The 24,209-nt window shown below is 39.8% G+C and overlaps 2 protein-coding genes across 3 annotated transcripts in view; both read right to left on the bottom strand.

Moving 5' to 3' along the window:
* LOC122996602 (protein NLRC3-like) overlaps positions 1-1,736 on the bottom strand; it is a 32,846-nt gene extending 31,110 nt beyond the window's left edge. For both annotated transcript variants that reach the window (XM_044372159.1, XM_044372158.1), the window contains exon 1: positions 1,541-1,736. In XM_044372159.1, coding sequence (XP_044228094.1) covers positions 1,541-1,668 — 128 coding nt within the window. In that variant the 5' untranslated portion in view covers positions 1,669-1,736. The remainder of the gene's footprint in view (positions 1-1,540) is intronic.
* A 1,860-nt stretch (positions 1,737-3,596) lies between these two features.
* slc22a15 (solute carrier family 22 member 15) lies at positions 3,597-24,087 on the bottom strand. Its single transcript, XM_044372201.1, has 13 exons — positions 23,900-24,087; positions 22,612-22,761; positions 21,477-21,609; positions 20,116-20,280; positions 19,362-19,491; positions 17,850-17,910; positions 15,477-15,652; positions 11,781-11,921; positions 11,534-11,619; positions 10,730-10,838; positions 10,463-10,535; positions 7,032-7,190; positions 3,597-6,802 (listed from the first exon to the last, which is right to left on the bottom strand). The coding sequence occupies exons 1-13, from the start codon at positions 23,981-23,983 to the stop codon at positions 6,758-6,760; spliced, it is 1,512 nt and encodes a 503-aa protein (XP_044228136.1). The 5' UTR covers positions 23,984-24,087; the 3' UTR covers positions 3,597-6,757.
* Between the last annotated feature and the right edge of the window lie 122 nt (positions 24,088-24,209).

The following is a 24,209-nucleotide window of genomic DNA, read 5'->3' as shown; positions in this document are numbered from 1 at the left end:
AAAAGTCCACTTGTGAAAAATAACAGACTGCTGCTCTTTTTTCTTGTGGTGTGGTTCTGAACAGAGAGCTCTGCTAAATATCTTCATAATGCATCTTTTCAGATGTAACATGAAACATGGCACAGGGTCATGATTTAATAATGATAACAAATAGTTATGTTCATATCTCCTTCTGCATGTTCTAAACATTTTATCTACAGCTGCAAACTGGATATATTTCACTGAAGAGATTTTATCATCTACATGTTTGTCTGACCTTTGGGGTCTGAAAATGACAAATGACAAAAAATTATTTTTATATAACAGTTTATTTAGTAACAGTTAAACTAAAGGCACTGCTGCCTGATGCTGGGCTGTTAGATTAACTTGTTCATGTCTGGAAAGCAAACAAAACAATCTGTCCTCTGCAACTTAACCTATAAAAGCACTCTTTCTATAAAATTAAAGCTATAAACGAAGAAATAATGCAGTCAATGATCAAACAACAAAACTCAGCAAACATGCCCATGCGGGCCCACTGCGGGTATGTGTGGGTTTACTATGGGGAAGTGTGGGCAGGGCAAACCCACACTAATCCCAGATGGACCCCATGTGGGTAAGCATATGCGGGGCCCACAGCAGTTTTGACCTTTTGGGCCCCTCTGTGGGCTTTCTGTGGTCAAGCCCACTGTTGGACCTGCCCACAGAAAACCCACATGGGTCCCCTGTGCAGGGCTCACAGCAGTCTTGCCCTTTTGGGCACCCATCATGGTTTTCTGTGGGAAACCCACTGTGGGCTTACTCACAGAAATCCAACATGGGCCACACTGTGGGATGGCCCATGCCGGGCCCACAGCAGTTTTGCCCTTTGGGGCCACCATGAGGGTTTCCCATGGAATACCCACTGTTGGCTTGCCTACAGAATGCCCACACAGACCCCCCTGTGGGTTAGCCTCTGCAGGTCCCACAGCAATTTTACTTCTTCAGGCCCAAATGAGGGTTTTCTGTGGGAAACCCATTGTGGGCTTGTCCACAGAATGCCCACACAGACCCCCCTGTGGGATAGTCTGTGCCGGGCCCAAAGCAGTTTTGCTCTTTGGGGCCACCATGAGGGTTTCCCATGGGATACGTACTGTGGGCTTGCCCACAGAATGCACACACAGGCTGTGGGATAGTCTGGGTGTGTAAAATTTAAATCTGTATATGTCGCAGGAAACATTGAATTTATGTCACTGTATTTGCAGAGAATTGATTGGCTGTAGTTCCTGTCACTGTTTGTTAAAAGTTTTGATCTGCTGAAGGCCTTTGGATTGTTTTTCTCACCCTAATCCCAGCAAACATGCCCCTTTGGGACCCATGTGGGGCCACTGCGGGAATAAAATGAGCCCCACAGGGGCAGCCCACTGTGGGCCCCATTACCTGTGTGAAATGGCACATGTGGGCACAATGAATTAAAAAGAAAACAGAATTATAAAAGAATATTGCTGTAATGTAGGTTATCAAATGACATTAAGAAACTGAATCATCTTCAGGTCAGTTTACAGTAGAAACAGTCTATTACTTTGTGTCTGAGGGTCCAGGTCCATTACTGAAGTTTAGAGGATCACGTTTAGACCGGTCACTCTTAATAGACAGACAGCTGGATATCAGAGACTTTGCTCCGTCCTCCTCTTCCTCCAAATCATTCATCTTCTGGAGTCTGAGAAGTAAACTAGTAACACTGGAGACACACACACATACACAGTATAATGAACCCAGTTCTTTCTTACACCCATACACATCTGCTTGCTCTCTTAGTTCAAACATGCAAAATTTGCTCTCTGTTCCATGCACCTGCCTTAAAACCCATGGTGATCAAGCTTTTGAGGCCGTGGCACTTAAGCCTTGGAATGCTCTACCTGCACCCTTAAGGTCTGCTGATTCTGCATATTCATTTAAAAAGCTGCTTAAAACACACCTTTTTAGACAGGCATTAGAGAATTTCCTGTAAGTACTTGACATTTTATATTTCCATGTTTTTTGTGTATTTTTCTGTGCACTTTTTATGTTTTTTACTGTGTATTTTTTATTACAGATTGTTTATTTCTCTGTATTTCTTTGTGGCATCATGCTCATGTAATGCACTTTGTGACGATTGTCTGTGAAAAGTGCCATATAAATAAATTTTACTCACTTTACTTTTACTTACTTCCTCTCAAGTTAGTATCTTCTTATTAGTTTACATTACTTTAACTACAACCATGTGTATTTTCCAGCCATCACAAAGATACACTTTGACTCTGGTTTAAATCCAACAAATAGACTTCAGATAAACATCTGTTTCACTCTTAACTCTGATTTCTATCTGTTTTGACTGCAGCAGTGTGCCACATTACATCACTGTGAGGACACAGAAAACAGGAAAAGAAAAAAGGAAACGTTTGAAGACGTCAACTGTGTGTCACTGTGATTTGATATTTTTCAGTCAACTAAATCAACTAATCAGAAAAATAATCAGCAGATTGATCAATAATGACAGTAATCATTATTTGCAGCTCTAATATTAACACTCACCCTGCCTTTGACTTGCTGTTTTCCTCCTTCTGCTCTGTTGACATTAAAAATGGAGACTGCAGATAGTTTCACTTCCAGCGTTCCTCCCCGTTTGCTCCTCCTGCGTTCTTCTTTACTGAAAGTCACGTGTGTGTGTGTGTGTGTGTGTACCAGGTATTCCTCATGTTGTGGGGAGATAAATCTGTTTAAACAGTTTCATGTGGGGACTCGCCTCACCTTTGGAGACAATTTTTGGACCCTTTGTCTAATCTTTGATTTTTGGTGAAATATTGGATCATTTGAACATTTATTGAAATGAAAGCATGTGAGAAGTTTAGAGGGAAAAATCACTATTTGGTGGAGCTGTTAACAACTCATAGACATGTGAAACGTGACCCCGACTACACACTGCTTTTTGTAAGACGTCAAAAGCCAAAAAGGTTGGAAACCACTGGTTTCATCTTTAACAATGTGTTGTATTTTAAAAGCTTGTTATATTATCCGTTGTGTCAAATCTTCATCTGAAAAGTAACTAAATCTGTCAAATAAATGTAGTGGAGTAGAGTACAATATTTCCCTCTGAAATGTAGTGGAATGGTAGTATAAAGTAGCATCACATGGAAATACTCAAGTAAAGTGCAAGTACCTCTAAATTGTACTTAAGTACAGTACTTGTCAGTGTGCAGAAACAGAGATTTTGTAGGATTTAATGGCACAGAGTTGAATCAGAATCTACATGGTGATGGTGGAGAACTCACTCTCAATAACATGAAAGAGCTGACTGCCTCCACGTTTCTGCTGCAGACTGAACAGAAATGCAACCAGCCAACAACCACTGCAAACATATTGACTATTATCTGTATGTACAGTAAACATGCAGGGCTCCGTTTTTTTAATAATGGACTTCAGACCTACACAAAGACACAAAGCAAAGGCTATTCCTGGTGGTTGATCTATGATTAATCAGCTAATAAACTGTTATTGGACACAATGTTAAACTGTGTTTAGTAAAGTCACAGTAAAGCAGTTCTGCATTAATATGAATGTTATTACATGATGAAGAAAATAAATTTGTATTAACTGGATTCAGGAGATTTTCAACTGTTACTTTAATGGCTTTTATATAAATATACATAAAACATTTTAAGGACTCACAGATATCACTGTACATATATTATATCTACATAATACACACTGTAATAATATGATTGTACACACAGTACAAAATGATGGTGTATAAAACATCTCAGGCAACGCTTCATTTGTAAAATTTTCCATTTTAACACATTTTCATCTGAACTTCATCAGTGTTAAAGGCTGTGTAAGAAGGCACAGAAGGCAGAATTGTTGTCAAGCGCTTCCATCTTTTCATCTGCTGATGCATGAAAAACATTACTTGATATTGTAGAATTTGGGGTTTTGGTCACTCTCACAAAAAAGATGTCAATATGTATCAACAAAATGTAAAGTTTGTGTTCCAGAGTGAAGGTTTGATGATTTTTATATTGGTAAATATATATAAGTTGGTACCATTATTAATTATTCTCTTATTTAACACCTTGACGTATATTATTTCATGAGCCTGGAGAAACTTGCTGCCAATGTTAATAAAAGGTCCTTGATCATATACTTTTGTGGGCCGAGTTTGCAGTCAATAACACAAACACTTTTACTGAATAAACACATTCATCTTGCAGGAATTCATTGTAAAAACTAAATTCAATGTGCTTATCTGTCTCAATTTACCTCATTTCCAGACTGTCGCCTCATCAAGCTCATGTCTGGATGAGATCTTTCACAATCCAGTGTGAGAGACGTGTCACCTCTGGGAACCTCCAGTTAGTCAGTTAAACCTGCATTAACTGATATTTTTATCCACTAGATTCCAGCAGAAACAAGTAGTGAACACAACACTGACACATCGTCACCTTTTAAGTTGATATGTTGAACTTGTCAGCAAACAGTTCACCAGCTAGTCTACAGCTAACTTTGGTGCTGAGCAGGTAGTGTACAGTGGCTTTTTACAGCTTTTTCTCTGAAAACAGCTGCCTGCTGCAGCCCAAAACGATGCTATGAGACGCTGAGAGTGAAGCAAAACAGTAAAGTTGCAGCCGGACAGATAAACAATGAGCTGAAACTCACTATAAAGCTCCGTAAAGCCGAGAGGAGCTGCAGGGTCACTGATAATTCTCTGTAAGTTCATCACTACGAGCCACGACCAACACATTACACACTGACAGCTCAGACAATATTATTATTATTAAAAATATCCATTATAGCCGCTTTAATGTTAATAAGACACAGCTAGAATGTTAAATAGACAGTCGACACCAAATTGAGTCCCTGTAGCTTTCACAGCTTCTTGACTTTGTCCAGATGTCCACGAGCTCGACAAGACAGCTTTATGAGATTAAAACCATTATCCAGTACTTCCTGTGACATCACTGTTTCTGCCTTAAAAGATCCTATGACATGGGCGATTGAACTTCCTGGAAAACACTCAGAAACTCCATACTAACATGCCATTAAGCACACTAAAACCGTATATGAGATTATTTGGTATGTCTGAAAAGTATAAAACCAATAGTATGTGTGTAGTATGTTTCTGAGGAAATATTACAGTATGCAAGCACTGAACACTACGCCAACGTAAATATCCCACAATGCAATGCTGTATTAACGACGACAACAACGGTGGACAGCGACCAAGGCAGCTCTGATGTAACGTCAATAATGCTTCAATTTAAGTGTACGTTCAAGGTTTTTCACTTTTCTAGGTGTAATATATTCTTAAAGTTAGTTCAGTTTAGCCGGTAGAGATGAGGTTGGCATGGTTACGTGTCTTCAACCAGCATGGAGGCTCTCAGGAGGTGACGTGATAATTACAGCTCAGTGTGTCTGAAAGGATACAGACTACTGTTTATTCACACTAAAGTATGTTGAACGATAGTAACCATATTGGGGATGTAGTGCATCGTATGAGATTTCAGACGCAGCGTAACTATGTTTACCGTTTACTGCCGTCGACATTCAAAACACTAAAATCTACTCAGCTCTGTAACCACTGATTTTACATTTCATCCTCTGGTCTTCCTATGAACACAAATATTCTTGATTTTAATTGGACAAGTATTCATCAGTCATTCCAGTTGACATTGTGTCTACATGTGATGTGCTATTGTGTGAAACCTTGCAATATCTATCCTGTATTATTTTGTGGTCTTTATACTGTGTTTATTCTGTATTATTCTTTATCCTTTGTATTATGTTTTTTGACTAGTACTGTGCTGTAATATGTTTTAACTGTGACAAGAGACTGCACATGAAAACTAGCTATAAGCTAACTCTGGTACAGTGTATCAAAAGGCAACGTTCATGTTTAAAACTGTACATGGTCCCTTTCAAATATAAAAAAAAAAAGAAGCTAAAACTTTGATTTGTAATGACGCTGAAACCTGCAGCACAGAAAATAAAAACAGTATCCTGAGTGTAATGGTTAAGGTGCATGGTGTCACATGATTCCAGCTGGTTGTTAAATCCGACCTCAACATGTTCTATTGGTCTAAAAGGGCTCCAAGATTTTCTTTTTCCAACATCAAGTCCTATTCCCATCACGACAGCTAAAGCTATACTCCATTATATCTGCCTCTGGACACTCAGAGCACCAGATGCTTTAGCATGTGTGAAGGACAGATTTCCCCCTTAAAATCTACCCGAGCTGCATTTTGTGGAATATTAACTGGTGTGTATCCTCCAGCACTGTTATGACAGATAACTCTATTTTGGAAACGTTGGAAGTGAGTAAACTGTCTTGTTTTGCAACTGAGAAAGCAGATTTAAAATTAAAGATTGTTCCGTCTCATTTTCCACCTTTACAGTTTCTCAGGAATGTAATTAAGTCACATATCTTTCTTGTGTCTGTCGTCTGTCTACCTCCAAATAAGGCACTAACTCCATGACAACATTCAGGATATTAAATAAAGCAGGGGATTGACTGTCTGGTTTCTCTGTAAAACTTAACAGGAGGAACCCTTGAGTCAGTCGATAACACCCCCTGACCCCTGTTTGAAATGTCATAGTTCACAGACATTAAAGTGAACACAGTGACCAGCCCTTCAAGTGAATTAAAGGGACAGTTCACCATCTGGAGGCAGCAGTCCCATGAGGAGTGAGGTGTGGACAGTCTGTGTCTCAGGCTGTCTCGCTGCTCTGAGCTGCTCTGGTGATGAAGACGAGGCGGCTGGCTTCATTTGTGGTTTGATTTCCATTTCTCATCCTCATACAAAAGAGCCTGAGGACAAAAAGAGAAGTAAGAAAAGATCAATGAAAGAAACGACAAAGTGATGCAGAGTGCAAATAAAAGATGTCATCTCTCTACTGTTGACAATAAGAAAAATATAGAAAAAACACCAGAATCATCCTTTAAATAAATCCCTACAACCATCCTAACTAGTCTGGTTTAACTCTACAGTACAGTGTTGTGTTACAGTTGTGTGTTTGTCAGTTTAGTGTTGTGTCACCTTGCTCTCCAGCACTCGGCTGTAGGTCGGGCTGCTGAGCTCCTCCAGAGTTTCTGCTGCAGGTCTGTTGAGGGTTTCAGGCAGCAGGAGGCCCAGACAGCCTGCAGACAGACCGCTCAGACAGAACACCGTGAAGGGCATGGAGCTGTGGAGAGCCCGCTGGAACACACACACGGTAAGAACAATCAGTTTGATATATGGTTGCTCAGAACCGTTTCTTACAACATGTCGTCTGAACATGCCAGCAATCAAATGTGTTTATTGTCGTTCTGAACGGCTTCAATCAAAGAGAGTGAAAAGCTGACCGTTACAGAGAGGGGAAGGGGGGGACGGCAGAGATGTGATATTGTTTAAATACGGATATAACAGAGTCTCTCCTGGAAGTCAGTCATAGTGCTGCACTCAGTTGTTCACATGAAAAGTGACAGAAATAGTCGTGAAAAAAGTTAAAACTCTGACTCCTCTCTCACCTCCACACAGCTGACCAATCACTGCGTGAAGTGGGTCTGAATGTCGACTTCACTGGTTTGGAACGTTACAGAAATGGTCGTACGCAGCGCCACTTATCCGCCATCAGAAAGGTGCGGGCGGAGGGGGTTTAATGGGCATTCCCACAGTTCAACAAGCATGTCTGAAGGAGTGTACAGACACCTTTAAAGAGACAGGAGCTAAAACAGCCTGTTTCAGACAGAGGCTGAACTGAGGGGCTGCATAAAGGGCCAGTAGAAGTTTTTAACTGGAAATCATGCAAAGATATTCCAGTAGAGCCCCAGAATATAAATATAGAGCTGGAAATATGCAGAATATGTTCCTCTTTAAATCTATGTTGTCTGGAACAAGTCACAAATCTGTTTGCTGTGTCATCAGATGCTGTGGTTCAAACTGTGTCTGTGGTTTAGTTGCTGTGTTATTGAAGTCAACTAAATCACCACTAGGTGTCACTATATCTTCAGGTTTCACCTGCTGCTTATGCAGGTTATCTGATGTCAACAGTTACAGGGTTCTGTTTAACTGTTTTATCTTAATATCTTTCACCACATGTGCAGTTAAAAGTCAACTCTCATGGAAAAGTACAACAAATGTTGTATTGTGTACTAAAAAATCCCTTTTCAATGCATTAAGACAAACTAAAGAGACATATTGAGAGCAATCATGTATTAACTGAATACACTTGATGTACATGTAGATTATTCAATCACTTCAACAATAAAGAGTCACAAAAAACCCAAACAAAATGTTTAAACTTCCTCTCTAGTTTTACGTACGCTAATAAAATGTATCGATTATTGTAATACTCAAAGTATCACTAATCAATGAAATACCAGCTTAATTCACTAGATAGAGGAAGTACTACAGTAACAGGTTTCATATTTTTGAGCTGAAAAGGCCTCTGTAGATATCACACCTGAACAAACAGCTGAATAAAAACCCAATTAATCATTAAGCTTGAAGGTTCCTTCTGGACTTTCTTTGTCACATTGATTCATCATGTTGAGCAGGTTTCAACATGACTCATCTCGTAGTGTTTCCTCTTTCTAATGAACTGAACTGTGCCTGAAATAACGCATGTGAAAACGCTGGTCAAAGTCTTAAGGGACGCAAACTTCTGTTGTCGACTTAAATTTCACTTTTTGGAACATTTGAACCTTCCAGAATTTATTATTTTGTGTTTGGACTTTTAACTCCGATTCTTCTAGTGTTGAGCTCTTCTAATACTCAACGCCACTGTCCTATTTTACCATATCTGTGACTGAATGATTGTCTGTTTGCCACTTTCTTTTTTAGTTTTTAGAAAGGACTGCAGTTGAAAATTAGTCAGTCAGGCAACACTGGTACATTTATACAGAGAGAACATAAGACGACATTTGGACAGCTGTTAAGCTACAGACACAAACATCCTTACACAGAGCCCATGCATAAGCAAACTAAGCACTTGCTTAGGGCCCCAGCATGGGAGGGAGTAACTGTCTCAAAATGTGGGAATCCCCTCTTAACTGCAGTACCATTACAGCAAAAACCAGTGCTAGGAAACCCCTAAGAGGCCCCATCTCATTGGCGTCTCTGTGAATCACAGAGCTGTTCATAGACACACAAATTTGTTTGCATTGACTACGCAAATTAGAAAGGGATTATCTGTCCGGGAGTGAAAAAAGAAAGAAAGGAGGAAGAGGAAAGAAAGCAGGACAGTGATAAGTGGAGCAGATAATGAGGAATGATGATAAATGATGATTAATGATAGCAAACAGTGAGCCAAAAAGTTAGTTAACAAAGACGAATGAGGTCATGTAACATGTAGCTAGCATTTTAGGAGTTGTCAAAAACCTGACTAATACCATCTAGCAAGCTAACAGAATTTAGCTTAGTTATTTTCCTTGCGATTATTTGAGTCTAATTAAAATCTAATGTAAACTAAATAAATAGTTTTAAGCATTGGTAAGGTTTGTGAAACTGATTAAAGTTAAGTAAATGAAATGTAATTAAAGCTGTGAGCAGCGTTGGTCGGGACCTCGCACTCTGACCCGTCGGGATCAGATCATTTTGCTTTTTAAAAATGAGGGATATTTCTTACAAGTGTGGTGTGCTTTTATTTTGAAAGTTTGATTGACATGTGTACTGTCAGGTGTGTAGAGACAATAAGTAACTGCAGCTGGACACAGAAAAATACTCATGTGTTTGAATGGAGAGTGTGAGTGAACCCACACCTTTTTGAACATTTACTGCTTCCACATAGTTTTAGATACAAACTTCATTTGAACTTTAAATGAATCATGAGACTTTGACCTACAAACCTTGAATTTACATGTTTTTTCTATCTTTTATTGTTTTTGAGATATTAGAGTGTGAGTTTTAAAGTCTTTTCTTGCTCCTCCTGTGATTTTATAATGAGTGTGTATTGCGGAATGTTTCACAGCACTGAGGGAGTGACATCACCAGGAGCAGTTGGAGAGGAGGATTTTAGAGTACGCTTCTTGTGAAATATCTTCATAAATCCCATGAGTTTGGCCAAATCTAACATTAAAAATCATATTTTAGTAGGAAATTTCATGGCGAAGTGAGTGGTGAGTTTTTGAGCATGTTTAGGGGGGTCAAATTAAGGGTTTAAGTGGCGTAATAATAAAGAAAGAAAGAAAGAAACACAAACACACGAAAAACAATAGGTTTTACAGTGGTCCTCTGCCTTTTGGGCTTGGTCCCTAATAAATTAAATACAGGTAGTAGTTCTGTTTATACTCCTTTCTGAAGTCTGCTTGGAGGACAAATTCCACACATGTGCAGTAGAAGTATAAGTAGCCCTTGTAGCCTAGTGGCTGCACAGACTACAGACAACAAATTGGAGGTATGAGGATGTCCGTGTTCGGCTTAAGGAGGGCCCCCAAAGAAAATCTTGCTTGGGGCCTTCTAGAGTTGTCTAGAGCCAGACCTGTCCTTACCATGGAAGGAACAAACGGTGCAAGAATTCCTCCAACTCTGCACGACATGGAACAAACTCCCAAACCAGCGTTCCTGAAACACAAAAATATGTACAAACATGTAGGAAATGTTTGAGAAGTAAAAACTGACTCCATTAGAAAAATGCTAGCTGCACCAAAAACTTATCAGTCCATTAAACACTAAGAAGAAGCCATACTGCATACTTGTCACCTTCAGACAGTGTGATGAGTGTAAATTATTTGTTATACAGACTGTGGTTAGTTTACCTGATAACTGTTGGGTAGAGTTCAGAGGTGTAGACGTAGGCGATGTTGAATGCTGCGCTGACCATCAGCTTTCCCAGCAGTGCCAGCGACGTAACACTCAACAAGGTCCCTGCAAACACAAAGAAAACCAGTTCCAGGCTTTTTAAATCTCACATTACATACACAAAAAACTTCGGAAAGGAGAATTTTATGACCATCAGCTGCAGGAGCAGCAACATGCCCCAAAGGTTTGAGTGGATTCAGGATGTTACATCATTGGTATGAAAGTGTGATGACATAGCAGGCCCAAATTAATAACAGTCATATCTTTAAAGGACAGGTTCAAAATTTTTCAAAAGAAAGAAAGAGGTTTTCCTCGCTGTAATCATTCCTCCTGTTCATACCGGCTGTTAAAATGTGCTTTCAATGGAAGTGATGGAGGCCAAATTCTCTCTTTGTGTTTCCTCGGACAGTGTTTCCTTGTTGAGCTGCGGTGGAAGTACAGTAACAAAAAGAGGAACTTTGGCACTAAAAAGACTGTAACCTTGAAAGATATCTACTTGATTTGACTCATTTGGACGCTGAAGCTTCATATTAGCTTCAGATAAACTTTTAAATACATTTTTGCACAGAGTCATTTTAAGACACACTTGAAAAATTGTGAATCTTTTAACTCCTGTAAATATGGCTTAAAGTTACAGTCAGGCTACAGTGTGTGGGTATATTTTTGATCATATGTGTTTTTAAAATCACAAATTAAATAAAAAGTGAATAACCCTTTTGAATATATCCATTTGGCTGTAGTTATATCTGTCAGAGTCTCACCTGTGTTTTCTGGGATGAACATGGTGCAGAGGCAGGCAGAACCAGCCAGACACAAGAAACTGGCCATGCTTTTCCTCCTCCCGGCCCTGCAAGACCAGACACACAACAGCTGAATATGGTGTATTGCCAAAAAAAAGTGTCTTAAATCAATCAAACTGAAAACATCAACAACTTTTCTGGGCAGGAGGTGTACGGTGTTACATGGGGTTGCTAACAGTATGTATTAATTTATATGTGTGTGTCTCACCAGTGTTTGCTGATGAAGTACATGCAGAGCGGGTAGGCGGGCAGCTCCACCAGGCCGTACATGGCTACGTTCATATAGCGGCTACCAGACGTCTCACTGGCTCCCAGAGTCAGACCATAATACACCAGACTGCACGCATACCTGCCACACATACATATATACACACACAGAAGGTAAGGGCCTATGGTAATGTGCACTGATAAATTTGATTTATTCAGAATTCTGTTTGAAAAACGAGGTAGAAAACTGATTAAAAAGGTTGCATCTGCAGGGTTTTTGTTTTTAGTAATAACTTAGATGTGCAGCCTACTCAGCCGCTCTTTGACATTTCTGCTCATCGAGCACATCATGCACCATCGCTTCCTGCAGAGGGATTTGTTTACTGTAAACTCAACAGTGTCACCAGGAAACACTACAACTCTTTGAAGAATGGAAATATCTAGAGAGCAATCAGACTAAACTGATCTGAACTGATAAAAAAGAAAGAAGAAAAAAGAAACGGGTGACACATTCAAAAAGTCTAAAAGTCATCAGCTAAACTAAACAGCTCTTGAAGGTCATAATGCTAACTGGACAAACTTTTAAAAGAGATAACTAACAATTATTTTCATTATCTATTATTCTGTTGAATTATTTTCTTGATTAATCGATTAGTCGTTTGGTCCCTAAAATGTCAGAAATGGTGAAAAATATCAATCAGTGTTTCCCAAAATCCCAAGATGACGTCATCAAATTAATTAGATTAACATTAAAAAGAGTTTATTGTGTTGTGAAGATGTAAGTGCTGGAGATGTGTATAGAAGTATTAAACTGTTGTTTGTGTAAAGACGGTGGAAGTAGAAAGGTCCTTTAAGTTGTCCTAAAGGTGTTTAAAGTCAACACTTCTTTCTCACAGACTGAAAATACTTGTGAGTTAACTGACAGCATGTTGCCGACCAAAAACTACATGCCGCAGTTATACAGCGTGTTAAATTCTCAGGTTACTAAAATGATTCACTTGTCATCTGCTCATTTCCACTTTTTCTTTTTAGAATTTATTACAATATACACTGCCTGGCCAAAAAACAAAACGTCGCCACCTGGATTTAACTAAGCAAATAGGTAAGAGCCTCCTATTGGATAATTACTGCATGGGCGATTATCTTTCAGCTGGCAACAAGTTATTAAACCCCAACTGATGCAATGAGTAGCTTCTCATTTCTTAAACAACCATGTCAAAAGACATATCCTGTGGTTGTGGAAAAGATGTTTGATGAGGGTCAAATCATTGGCATGCATCAAGAACTGTCCAACGTGTTATTAAAAACCGGAAGGATAGTAGGGAACCATCATCTTCCAGGAAGAAATGTGGTCGGGAAAAAAATCCTAACTTATTGTAATCGGCGATCACTTAAATCTGTCAAAGAATTGACTTTAAGATATTGCTGTTGGTTTATAAAGCACTAAATGGTTTTAGGGCCAAAATACATCTCTGATCTGCTGCTACATTATGAACCATCTAGACCTCTCAGGTGGTCTGGATCAGGTCTGCTTTCTGTCCCCAGAGTCAAAACTGAACCTGGAGAAGCAGCTTTCAGTTTTTATGCTCCACATATCTGAACAAACTCCCAGAAAACTGAAGATCTGCTGCGACTCTCAGTTCTTTTAAATCGCAGCTGAAGACTTTTCTGTTTGCTGCCTTTCATTAAACCACATTAAGGGTGAATATTTTAAACTTCACTATTACTTATATTCTCTTGTCTTATCTGTCTTATTTCCTTTTTAGCTTCTTTTTTATTTCCATATTTAACACTTTTTAATTGTTTGTATTGTCTTTTTTCTTGTGTTGCTTTATATTCTGTTTTAAAGCCTTTTATGTTCTATGTAAAGCACTTTGAATTGCCTTCTTGTTGAAATGTGCTATACAAATAAACTTGCCTTGCCTTGCCTTAAATGTTTGGTGAAATAAAATCGCAGAAAAGCATCAGTAGAACTCAGGGCTGTGTTTAATAGTGAAAGTAAGAGCATTTCCACACACACACAATGCAAAGGGAACTCAAGGGATTGGGACTGAACAGCTGTGTAGACATAAGAAAACCACTAATCAGTGAGGCTTATGGGAAAAAAAGGCTTCAGTTTGCTAGGGAGCATAAAGATAGGGACTCTGGAGCAATGGACTGTGCTATGATCTGGGGTTGCTGTAGTTGGTCGGGTCTAGGTTCTCAAACATTATGTGCCCAAAGAATGAGGTCAGCTGACTACCTGAATATAACCAACGACCAGATTATTCCATCAATGGATTTTTTCTTCCCTGATGGAACAGTCATATTCCAAGATGACAATGCCAGGATTCATCAGGCTCAAACTGTGAAAGAGTGGTTCAAGGAGCATAAGACATCATTTTCACACATGGATTGGCCACCACAGAGTCCAGACCTTAACCCCCATTGAGAATCTTTGGGATGTGCTGGAGAAGGCTTTGCGCAGTGGTTCGACCCTCCCACCACTGATACAAGATCTTGGTGAAAAATTAATGCAACACTGGACAGATATAAATCTTGTGACATTGCAGAAGCTTATCGAATCAATGCCACAGCAAATGAGTGCCGTAATCAAATCTAAAGGCGGCCCAACGAAATATTAGAGTGTGTGACCTTTTTTTTTTTTTTTGGCCAGGCAGTGTATATAAACAAACATTCTTCTAATTCTTACAGACAATTTCAACAGTGTGTAATCTCAGACAAGCTCAAGGACGCTGCTCACTGAATGTTTCGGGTGTTTGGCTGCCGCAGCTCTACTGAAACTAGATGCAACCACACCCAGATATGCAGCATTTTTGGGGGGATTAGATTCATGACAAATCTCTGAACTGCAACAATCTTACTCTTAAAAAGAACAAATTCACAACTTTTCAAGTCTGTAAAAAACAATTGATACACAAATCTGTTTTCAGTTTTTGGACTTTTTCTCTAATCTTTGATTTTTGCTGAAATATTGGATCATTTGAACATTTATTGAAATGAAAGCATGTGAGAAGTTTAGAGGGAAAAATCACTATTTGGTGGAGCTGTTAACAACTCATAGACATGTGAAATGTGACCCCGACTACACACTGCTTTTTGTAAGACGTCAAAAGACAAAAAGGTTGGAAACCACTGGTTTCATCTTTAACAATGTGTTGTATTTTAAAAGCTTGTTATGTTATCCATTGTGTCAAATCTTCATCTGAAAAGTTGTCAGTGAAATGTTACATCCAATGTTTTGTCACCCAAAAAAGGTTCAGCTTTCTCCTGTCAATAAGCAAGTAGAGTTCAAGGACCCATTTCACCAAAATTGCAACATGCAAACTACGACTTGCAAGATTAGAATTTTCTTCCTGGTACAGTACTGTGAAAAGCTTCAGGCATAAAACCTAATAACTAGATTCAGGAAATTTTCAACGGTTATTTTAATGCTTCTTACATAAATAGACATAGTAAAATATAATATTTTAAAAGCTTGTTATATTATCCATTGTACTTGAGTAAATGTTCTTAGTTACTTTCCACCACTGGTAGTAATACTGTAGAAGTTGAGGTAATATAAGTGATGGTTCTGGTTTGAGTCTGTGGTAGCAGCAGGATTTGAACCAGTAACCCTGAGTTCAGTGGTATGTCCTCTGTATTTATATATACACAGCTTGTATGTTTTATTCTTCTTCTGTGGTGGTATACTTACCAGACATACATGAGCACCATGGTCCTGAGGCGGAGGACTGGATGGATCACCAATTGCAGGACACCCGTTCCCCTGCTGCCACGGTTACCGGCTTTGGTGACGGGGGTGGTGGCGACTCGCTGCAGCATCAGGTTGTTGGCAGCGTTGCCGTTCCTCAGCGCCATGTAGCGCAGAACCTCCAATCAGGACACAGCAACACAAACAGGTTCAGTTACTGACAACAGAGACGGACAGCAGAGTGAGAACAAAGCAGATTTAAGTTACAATACAGCAGTGGTGGGCAAACAGGGGCCCGTGGGCCAAATCCAGCCCTTCAGCAAAAATATTTGGCCCAAAATAGACGCAAGATTTGAATGAAATGAAATGTTAACAAGTCAACACGGTTTCAATTCCACCATTCTTTTTTATTATAAGCCAACAACACTTCTCTCAATCAACCATAAATGGATCAGACTACTGTTTATCATGTGTTGATAACCAACAAAGTACATACTATATATTCCTAAAATAAGCTGTTAGCCTTCACTTACTAATCAGCCAAGAGGCAGCAACGCAGCACCACAGTTGCTGAGTTCACTTAGAAGTTGAGCTGTTCTGATACCGATACCAGTATCAGAAAAGCCTCCAATACAGGCGTAAATACTGGATCAGGTATCAGCGAGTATGCAAGTCAATGCACTGATCCAATATCATGTCGTTTATTAGACCTGAAACTAGTACACCTGTTTGCAACTTAGCACAAGTAGCCAATATCCATAAACCACAAGCAACTTGTGTAACTTCAAGCACACGTCGGGTCGAAAACCCCCAACAACTTCAAAGTAGTTTTATTCAGATAAAAACGGCCGTTTTCCCAGAAATCAATTCTTCTTCCCTGCCCTAAAACTGTAGCTGACACAGCAAGTTGCGTGTGCTGTGCTGCCACTGGCAACTACTGTTTTAGAGCCGAGAAGAAGAACTGATTTCCAGTAATTTTGTATATCATTAGTTATATTAAATTAAATTGCTGATATTTTGCTTATAAATTGCAAATGTTAGCAAAATATCAGCAATTTGGCAATATTTTACAATGGAAAATCCCACCACTAAAAAGCATAACGTTGATAAAACTAGCGATGCACATGACATTCTACCTTCGACTTTTTAATCAAAGAACCAGATATTTTTCTAACACAGTTGTTCATCTTTTGTACTGATGATTCAACCAGGGGAGTTTCATGTTTATCCAAACTGTGAGTTGCGTAACGTTATCCATGGAGAAAAATATTTGGTATGTCCAGAACCCCGCCCGAAATATCTCCTCACACTCTCTGTACGTCTATAAAGACTCTTCCCAACTGCTTTTACTTTGTAGCAATGACAACATCACAACTACATCATGTAAGTGCTATGGAAATATGATTCAGTACTATCTCATCTCTAATGAGGAACTGAAAACGAGCCCCGCCCTTTGAGAGTGATCTCAGTCCAACTCTCTCTGGCTTTTTCTGACTGGTAATAATTTGATGCATTTCTACCTCCTCCTTTTCCCTCCATCTCACTTTATGACATGTTTTAATTCAGATCAGGGGAAAAGAGGTGAAAAAGAATAATGTTTCAACTCCTCTCCCCACTCTGACCTTGCAGGTGAAACACTCTTATCTTTTAGAAATGTCAGTTTGTGTAAACAAGTAGAACCTCAAGCAAAAGATAACACACAAGGCACATTTCACATTTTTTGGGAGGCAAAATCTAAAGTTACACCCACACTATGAAAACTACACAAAAGTCGTTTCTGTTGTCAGTTTGTATTTGCAGCCTCTTCACAGTCCGAGAGGCTCTGACAGGCATTTTTAAAATATCTGCATATGAATTACAGCACGATGTCACCACAAACCACATCACAGTCACACAGAGAGGCCTGTGATGACCGACTTTATCAAACTTTGATGTTGGTATTAAATTCTCAGGCTGCATTATTTCTTTTAGTATTGATTGAAGGACAGGTTCACAATGTTTCCAGCTGTCTTAAACCAGCAGTCAGGTGTCCATGTGATCAGTGAAAGAGGTTTTCCTCGCTGTAATCGTTCCTCCTGTTCATACTGGATATTAAAAGATCCTTAAAATGTGCTTTCAATGTAAAGTGATGTTTCGATGTTCATTTTGGCTCTTGGCTGTTGTTTTAAGACAAACTTGAAAAACTGTGAACCTGTTCTTTAAAAATGCATAAAGCAAACATTCCTTTAATTCCTACAGTCAGTAGCCAACAGCCAACAGAGTCAACAGCCTACTTAACTACATTTTTGTAATTCTTAACTTATAACAATCCTAAATAGTGCGGCAGCTTTACTCGTGCTTTTTCACAGCACAGAAAGAACATTTCTAGATATTTACCTCTTCGGCTCGCTCTGTCCGACCCTGAGAATACAGCCAGCGAGGAGACTCTGGAAGAGTGCTGAAAGAGTGGAGAGGAAACTGTAAATATTACTTATTAAGCTGGGCACAAACCTTAAGACGAGATGAAAACTACAAAGACTGAACAGATCACACATAAAGATTGTTTTCCTTATCTGAATCGAGGGTCTAATGACAGAGGATGTTGTATTGCTGCACAGACTGTAAAGCCCCCTGAGGCAAATTTGTTAATTGTGATATTGGGCTATACAAATAAAACTGACTTGACTTTTTTTTAGTCTTTGACAGTCGGGAAGGAGTATAAACTTGTGATCAAACAGACAGCACACTGAACCACTGCTCTGAAACGACTTGAGTTCTGGTGGGAGATGAGGTGCAATTCCTGCGAGAACGATTCCAATTATCCTGTGTTTGTTATACCAGAACAAACATGGTGGGACAGAGTGCACAGTAAACTCGGCAGCCACACATTTCTCTGTTCTGTGTCTTCAGGTTATGCTAGCCCATTGTTGCTAACTTTGGAGCTAACCTTCTTCACTTTTCCAGCATTTAGAGAAACAACAGACGTGACTTTTTAGCATTTATTAACTGACACACTGTAGTCTGTACTGTACATTTACTGCCAGACTGACAACATACCGCTAACCTTTTCCTCTGCTCCGCTCATATCCACCGTCACTTCTCTGCCCCTCGCTGTTTCCCGCTCACTACGCAAACATACTCCTTAACGGAGCCGCGCGACCGGTGGTTTCCCAGGCAACGACAGAGATTGACTTACGCACTGAAACAGCGCTGCACAGAGACTCCCAAACGCTATTGAAAAAATATTTTTTTTGGCCTGGCGGGGGTTCTCGTCGTGCCATTATGGAGAAACACAGATTCAGTAAACGTTCAGTAAACGTTCAGTACAGTTAGACCCAGCAGTCTCCGTTAGGTTGGGCGAGTTCAAAGTTGTGAAAACAACGGGGGTGTTTTGAATACAACCCCGTTGTTTTCACAGGTAATTAGTTAGTCTGTCCCTCCCGCCGCAGGAAATAATGGATTACTCCTGGAAAGCTATTGATGTAGCACTTTTCTCCTTATGAAAGTAACACGGAGATTATTCGACCAATGAGAATTTAGTCGGAGGAGAGCATATCGACCAACTAATCTACTAATCGACCAGCAGACTACAGCCCTAGAGATCCTGGATGGCGGTAAGAGGGTAATGTGGACTGTGATTGGAGGTGAGTGAGTCTAACTTCCGGCTCTGGTCGGCTGTGCAGCTCTTTGATTTGATGTTGTAGAGACGTTCGTTCTCTTTACAGCACAATCAGCTTTTCCTCCGTTTCAGCTGCCCAGTGCTCTCTCACACCACAAACCTTTCTGCTCGCCACCCCACCCCTACTTTTATTTATTTACAGTACATCTTCCTTGCATCAGTTAGCCACAAAAAAAAAAAATCTTTATGAGCAAGATGCAGGTGCCCAGTGGTCTAATGTTTGTACTCACACAGACAGCAGGAAGAAAAGGACGCCGGAGGAGTTGGCTGCGGTCGCCAGGTTCCTCCACGGCCGGATGCAGTAGCCCAGAGCTCCAAACAGAGCGATGCCGACCGCAAACATCATACTGGTAAATGTCCCTAAAGAAAGAACAAAACACAGCTGGATGCATCTGCAGCACCGTCATTCATAAACCCAACTGTATTCTGACATCGTCTCAATCCAAATCCCTGACAGCTGATCACTATGCAGTATAATATTGATAAGCAATAAATGTAGTATGGTACTATTGTTATTATATCAAGATGATATCGAGCAGAAAATCCCCCTTTTTCAGAATCTACAACCATAAAACATTCATTTTAGCTTCCTAAAATACTCAGCACACCGTAATTTCACTAATTTGGTTAAAATCCAAAACATTACATAAATTGAAGTAGAGCTGCAATGACGAGTCAGTCGACAAAAAATTAAACTATTTTGATAATCAAATCATCATTTTAGTCTTTTTTTAAAGCAAAAATATTTTCCAGCTTCTTAAATGTGAGAATTTGATGCTTTTCTTTGTCATAAATACTGCTGGTCGTATAAAAAAAAGACATCTGAAGACGTCAATTTAGGCTGTGGGAAATTATAACAACCATTTTTCAATATTTACTGACATTTTATAGATAGAGCGATTAATCGATAATGAAAATAATCATTAGTTGCAGCCCTATATTGAAGTGTGATATAGTAGGTCTCTGTTTTGGCCGTTTTCGTACCGGTCATGGCCCAGTAGGACTTGCCCACGTACTCCTGAGTGAGGACGAAGCAGACGAGGCCGATGCCGCCGTTCATCAGCCCCACCAGGAGACGGGACACGGCGAAGACCTCGTAGCTGGGCGCAAAGGCGGTCACATAACCGAAGACCACTTCAAAAAACAGACCTGGAGGAAAGAGAGAGAGAGAGAGACGGGAGAGAGACAGGAGAGGAACGGATGAGTGGAATGAGGAGTGGCAGGGAGGAGGGGGAGGGGGAGGAGGAGGAGGAGGAGGAAGAGGGGGAGAGACATTTCAAGCATAGTTTGGTATTTTTATGGATGCCTTTCACACACTTTCTCATCAGATCGCCGTACTGTTCACAGGACACAACTTTCCGTCTCGCAGTCAGGAATCGTGAAGTCGTTGTGGTTTGTAAACTACATGACCGATCGATCGGTGACAGGTCACACATTACAAGATCTTTTTACCGGGAGGAATCCCTGACGAGTCTGTGAGACGGGAAATGAGGCGATACGAAGCTCGTACATAAGGCAAATAAATATTTTTGCAATGAAAACAGTTGCCTGCTCCTGTTGTCAGCAAGGACGACAAGGTTACAAAAAGCTTGTGTGTGTGTGTCAACGTATCCTGATAGAAGATATATTATTGTGTCTCCTCTCTATACAAATAGATGCATGATGAAACTGGGTTCAGGAAGCTGCTGTGGATGACAGCGGACGAGTTTGCTCCGCTGTCATCACCCCGTGTCCTGCGCTCTCATTGGCTCTCACAACACTGTTCACACTACAGGATTTTGACTCCCCAACAGGTCCAGATAATTAACCTGACTGATATGTTTCGGGCATCGCGTCTTTGAACAGTTCACACACAGTCATTGAGAACAGATTTGCGAACGCCGATCTGCCTCTGATCCGGGGCTTTTGTCGGCGATCTCCAAAAAGTGTCGGTGAGTGGAACATCGTGTTAGTGCAGCACAGTACACATAAAGATTGTTTTTGAAGTTTGTTGTGAGGCTGAACAGATTGGGGAAAAGACTTTTGTCAGTGCAATTCTTCAATTTCAATTTTGATTTTCTAAAAAATTCCATGCTTGAATTGGTTGGTTTGTTGTCAGCTGTGAAACTCAGGCAAATATCTAAGAGCCATCATCACTGATGCTGTCTCTCTTAAATCATAAGTTAAAGTCTATTAAATCTAAGACATGAAAATCTCGTGCTTACTTCTTCTTTTCATTTCACATTTCTAAATCTGTCCAAAAGTCAAACCACCATTGGTTACAAGACAAACAAAGCAGACAGAGAGCCTCAGAAAACTCATCTGGGAAAATCTGTCTAGTAATCGTGGTCTGTGGTTTTCCTCACCTGTCAGGTAGACAGGTCTCCTGCCGATCCTGTCAGAGAGCGGCCCAAAGACAACGTTCCCCACTAGAAGCCCGGCGAAGAACAGCGATCCAGCTAAGCTGACTTTATAGGCCTGCTGCTTGATGAGAAACCACTGAGGAACACAGAGACAAAGTGGAAACCACTTACAGTCTTTCAAATCTTTATTTGTGGTTTCACTGAAGCAAACAAGCACCAGTAATGGAAGAAGCATTCAGATCCTTTAGTAAAAGTATCGACACAGTAATGTAAAAATACTCCATTAAAAGTCATGCATGTAAAATCCAACTTAAGTAAAAAGTACATAAGTATTATGAGCTTGATGTAGTTAAAGTATTGCAGTAAAAGTACATAAGTATTATGAGCTTGATGTAGTTAAAGTATTGCAGTAAAAGTACATAAGTATTATGAGCTTGATGTAGTTAAAGTATTGCAGTAAAAGTAGTGGTTTGGTCCCTCTGACTGATATATTATTATATATGACATCATTAGATTATTAATAGTGAAGCATCAGTGTTAGAGCAGCATGTTACTGTTGTAGCTGCTGGAGGTGGAGCTAGTTTACACTACTTTATATACAGTTGGCTAGTTTAGTCCAGTGGTTCCCAACCTAGGGGTCGGGCCCCTCCAAAGGGTCAGCAGATAAATCTGAGGGGTGGTGAGATGATTAATGGGAGAGGAAAGAAGAAAAAACAAAGTTCTGATACACAAATCTGTTTTCAGGACTTTTTCTCTAATCTTTGATTTTTGCTGAAATATTGGATCATTTGAACATTTATTGAAATGAAAGCATGTGAAAAGTTTAGAGGGAAAAATCACTATTTGGTGGAGCTGTTAACAACTCATAGACATGCGAAATGTGACCCCGACTACACACTGCTTTTTGTAAGACGTCAAAAGACAAAAAGGTTGGAAACCACTGGTTTCATCTTTAACAATGTGCTGTATTTTAAAAGCTTGTTATATTATCCATTGTGTCAAATCTTCATCTGAAAAGTAACTAAAGCTGTCAAATAAATGTAGTGGAGTAGAAAGTACAATATTTCCCTCTGAAATGTAGTGGAGTGGAAGTATAATATGTAAAAGTGAAAATGCAGATGAACTCTGGCTCTCTCACCTCGGTCACTATGGAGTCGATGTCACCTGTAAAGGTGACGTGTTGGAGGAGTTCCTGCTGGGAGGATGGGACGCCTTCCTGCTGCTCGATCCGGTACTCTGGAGTAGCTCCAACCAGAACAATCAGCATGGACTGACAAGCCATGTACAGCTGAAACACACAGATCCCTATTATTAGTATTATTATTATTATTATGTTACATTAATACAAACTTTTATTATTATCATTACTTGCACACTGCATATACTGTTTACACTATGAACATTTGCACATCAATATTTTTACATTTTAAACTTGAAGCAGCTCTTTTCACTTAGAATATTTTACATAGTTTTTATTGTAAATTTCTTTTTTATATTATTTATGATTATTCAATTTATTTATGTGCAAATATAAATAAACCTGGATCTGATTCTGATATTATTACTGTTCAAAATGATCCTCCATAAATCAATGTGATTATACTTCAAACCATAAGCAGCACAAATATAGAAGATGTCAAAACCTCATCATGTAAACAATATCATCATGTACACTCCCGTTATTCGGTTAGAGGATTATCTTAACCATAGAGAACACTGTGACAAACTCCATTCAAACATGCGCACATTTGCAATTAAATTCGTTATTAGTGACAATACAGGCCAGAATGGAAATTACTTAAAGCCGTTTAGGAATACATGTGGTGTTGTGATAAATTCGGCATACAAATGACCAACCTAAAAGTGATCTCCTTTCAATAAATTGTACTTTTTTCGGTATGTGTCGCACTCCGCGAGAGTTGTTTCTTCGGCGAAATGAACGACGCGAAAATAAGAAGTTTGATAACTTTTTTGTTAAAACAAGCTTTGTTTCACCAGACGAATTAAAGAATGGCTAATAACGATTTGTAAAAATGTGTTTGTTAATGGTCTGCATTCTTTGTGAGTTCGCCAATAAACAAGGTAATGCTACTACGCCGGGTTCTTGAAGGGAGTCTGGTGAGAAGTTCTCCGCTACGGAAAGTGCACTCGCTGCAGCTACAGTTAGCTAAAATTGTAAGAAAGTGTTGACAGTTCACATTTAAAACGGCTATTAGCACTCAGATGTGGCTGGTAAGTGTTTAAGATGGAGTTCAACTGGTTATTTTGTGGATAAATTTGTCCGAAAACCAGAAAAAAAACCCTCCGTCAGAGGCTGAAAGCCACGTAGCGTTAACGCTGCTCGGTAGCAACGATATAACAAGAGACTCTAGCGAGTTGTTTATAACATATAACAATAAAACGCTTATTTTTTTAAAATAACTAACCTGTGTCAGGACAAGGACAGCTACCGCCCGCCTTTGGTAGGGTCCAAACTCGCCGACAACTTGAAAAGCCTCCTCCACATCCATCCCAGGTAGGATGGCAGGCGGCTCTGCAGGTTAGCATCACCGGAGAGGAGGGAGAGATATCCGCGCTCACTTCCGGCTTCGCTTCACTCAGGCGTCCATTTCAGAATCATCTTGATAAATACTAGGTGGGTTGGTTGGTTAGATGGAGCTCTCGCGATGTTAGGGTTACAGTTAGATTAGGGTTATGGTTAAAGTCTCGCGAGAGAACCCTCAGGCTTTCAATCCA

The sequence above is a fragment of the Thunnus albacares genome, chromosome 14 (assembly GCF_914725855.1).
Source record: "Thunnus albacares chromosome 14, fThuAlb1.1, whole genome shotgun sequence".
NCBI lineage: Eukaryota > Metazoa > Chordata > Actinopteri > Scombriformes > Scombridae > Thunnus > Thunnus albacares.
This window is presented reverse-complemented; position numbering and strand designations above follow the sequence as displayed.

What these genes read in the sequence shown, in the direction of transcription:
- slc22a15 (XM_044372201.1), bottom strand. Translation starts at nt 23,983, where the DNA reads ATGGATGTGGAGGAGGCTTTTCAAGTTGTCGGCGAGTTTGGACCCTAC. An exon ending in CTGTCCTTGTCCTGACACAG is followed by an intron (nt 22,762 to 23,899) that starts GTTAGTTATTTT and finishes TGTGTGTTTCAG; the next exon opens with CTGTACATGGCTTGTCAGTC. An exon ending in GGACAGAGCGAGCCGAAGAG is followed by an intron (nt 15,653 to 17,849) that starts GTAAATATCTAG and finishes TCCTGATTGGAG; the next exon opens with GTTCTGCGCTACATGGCGCT.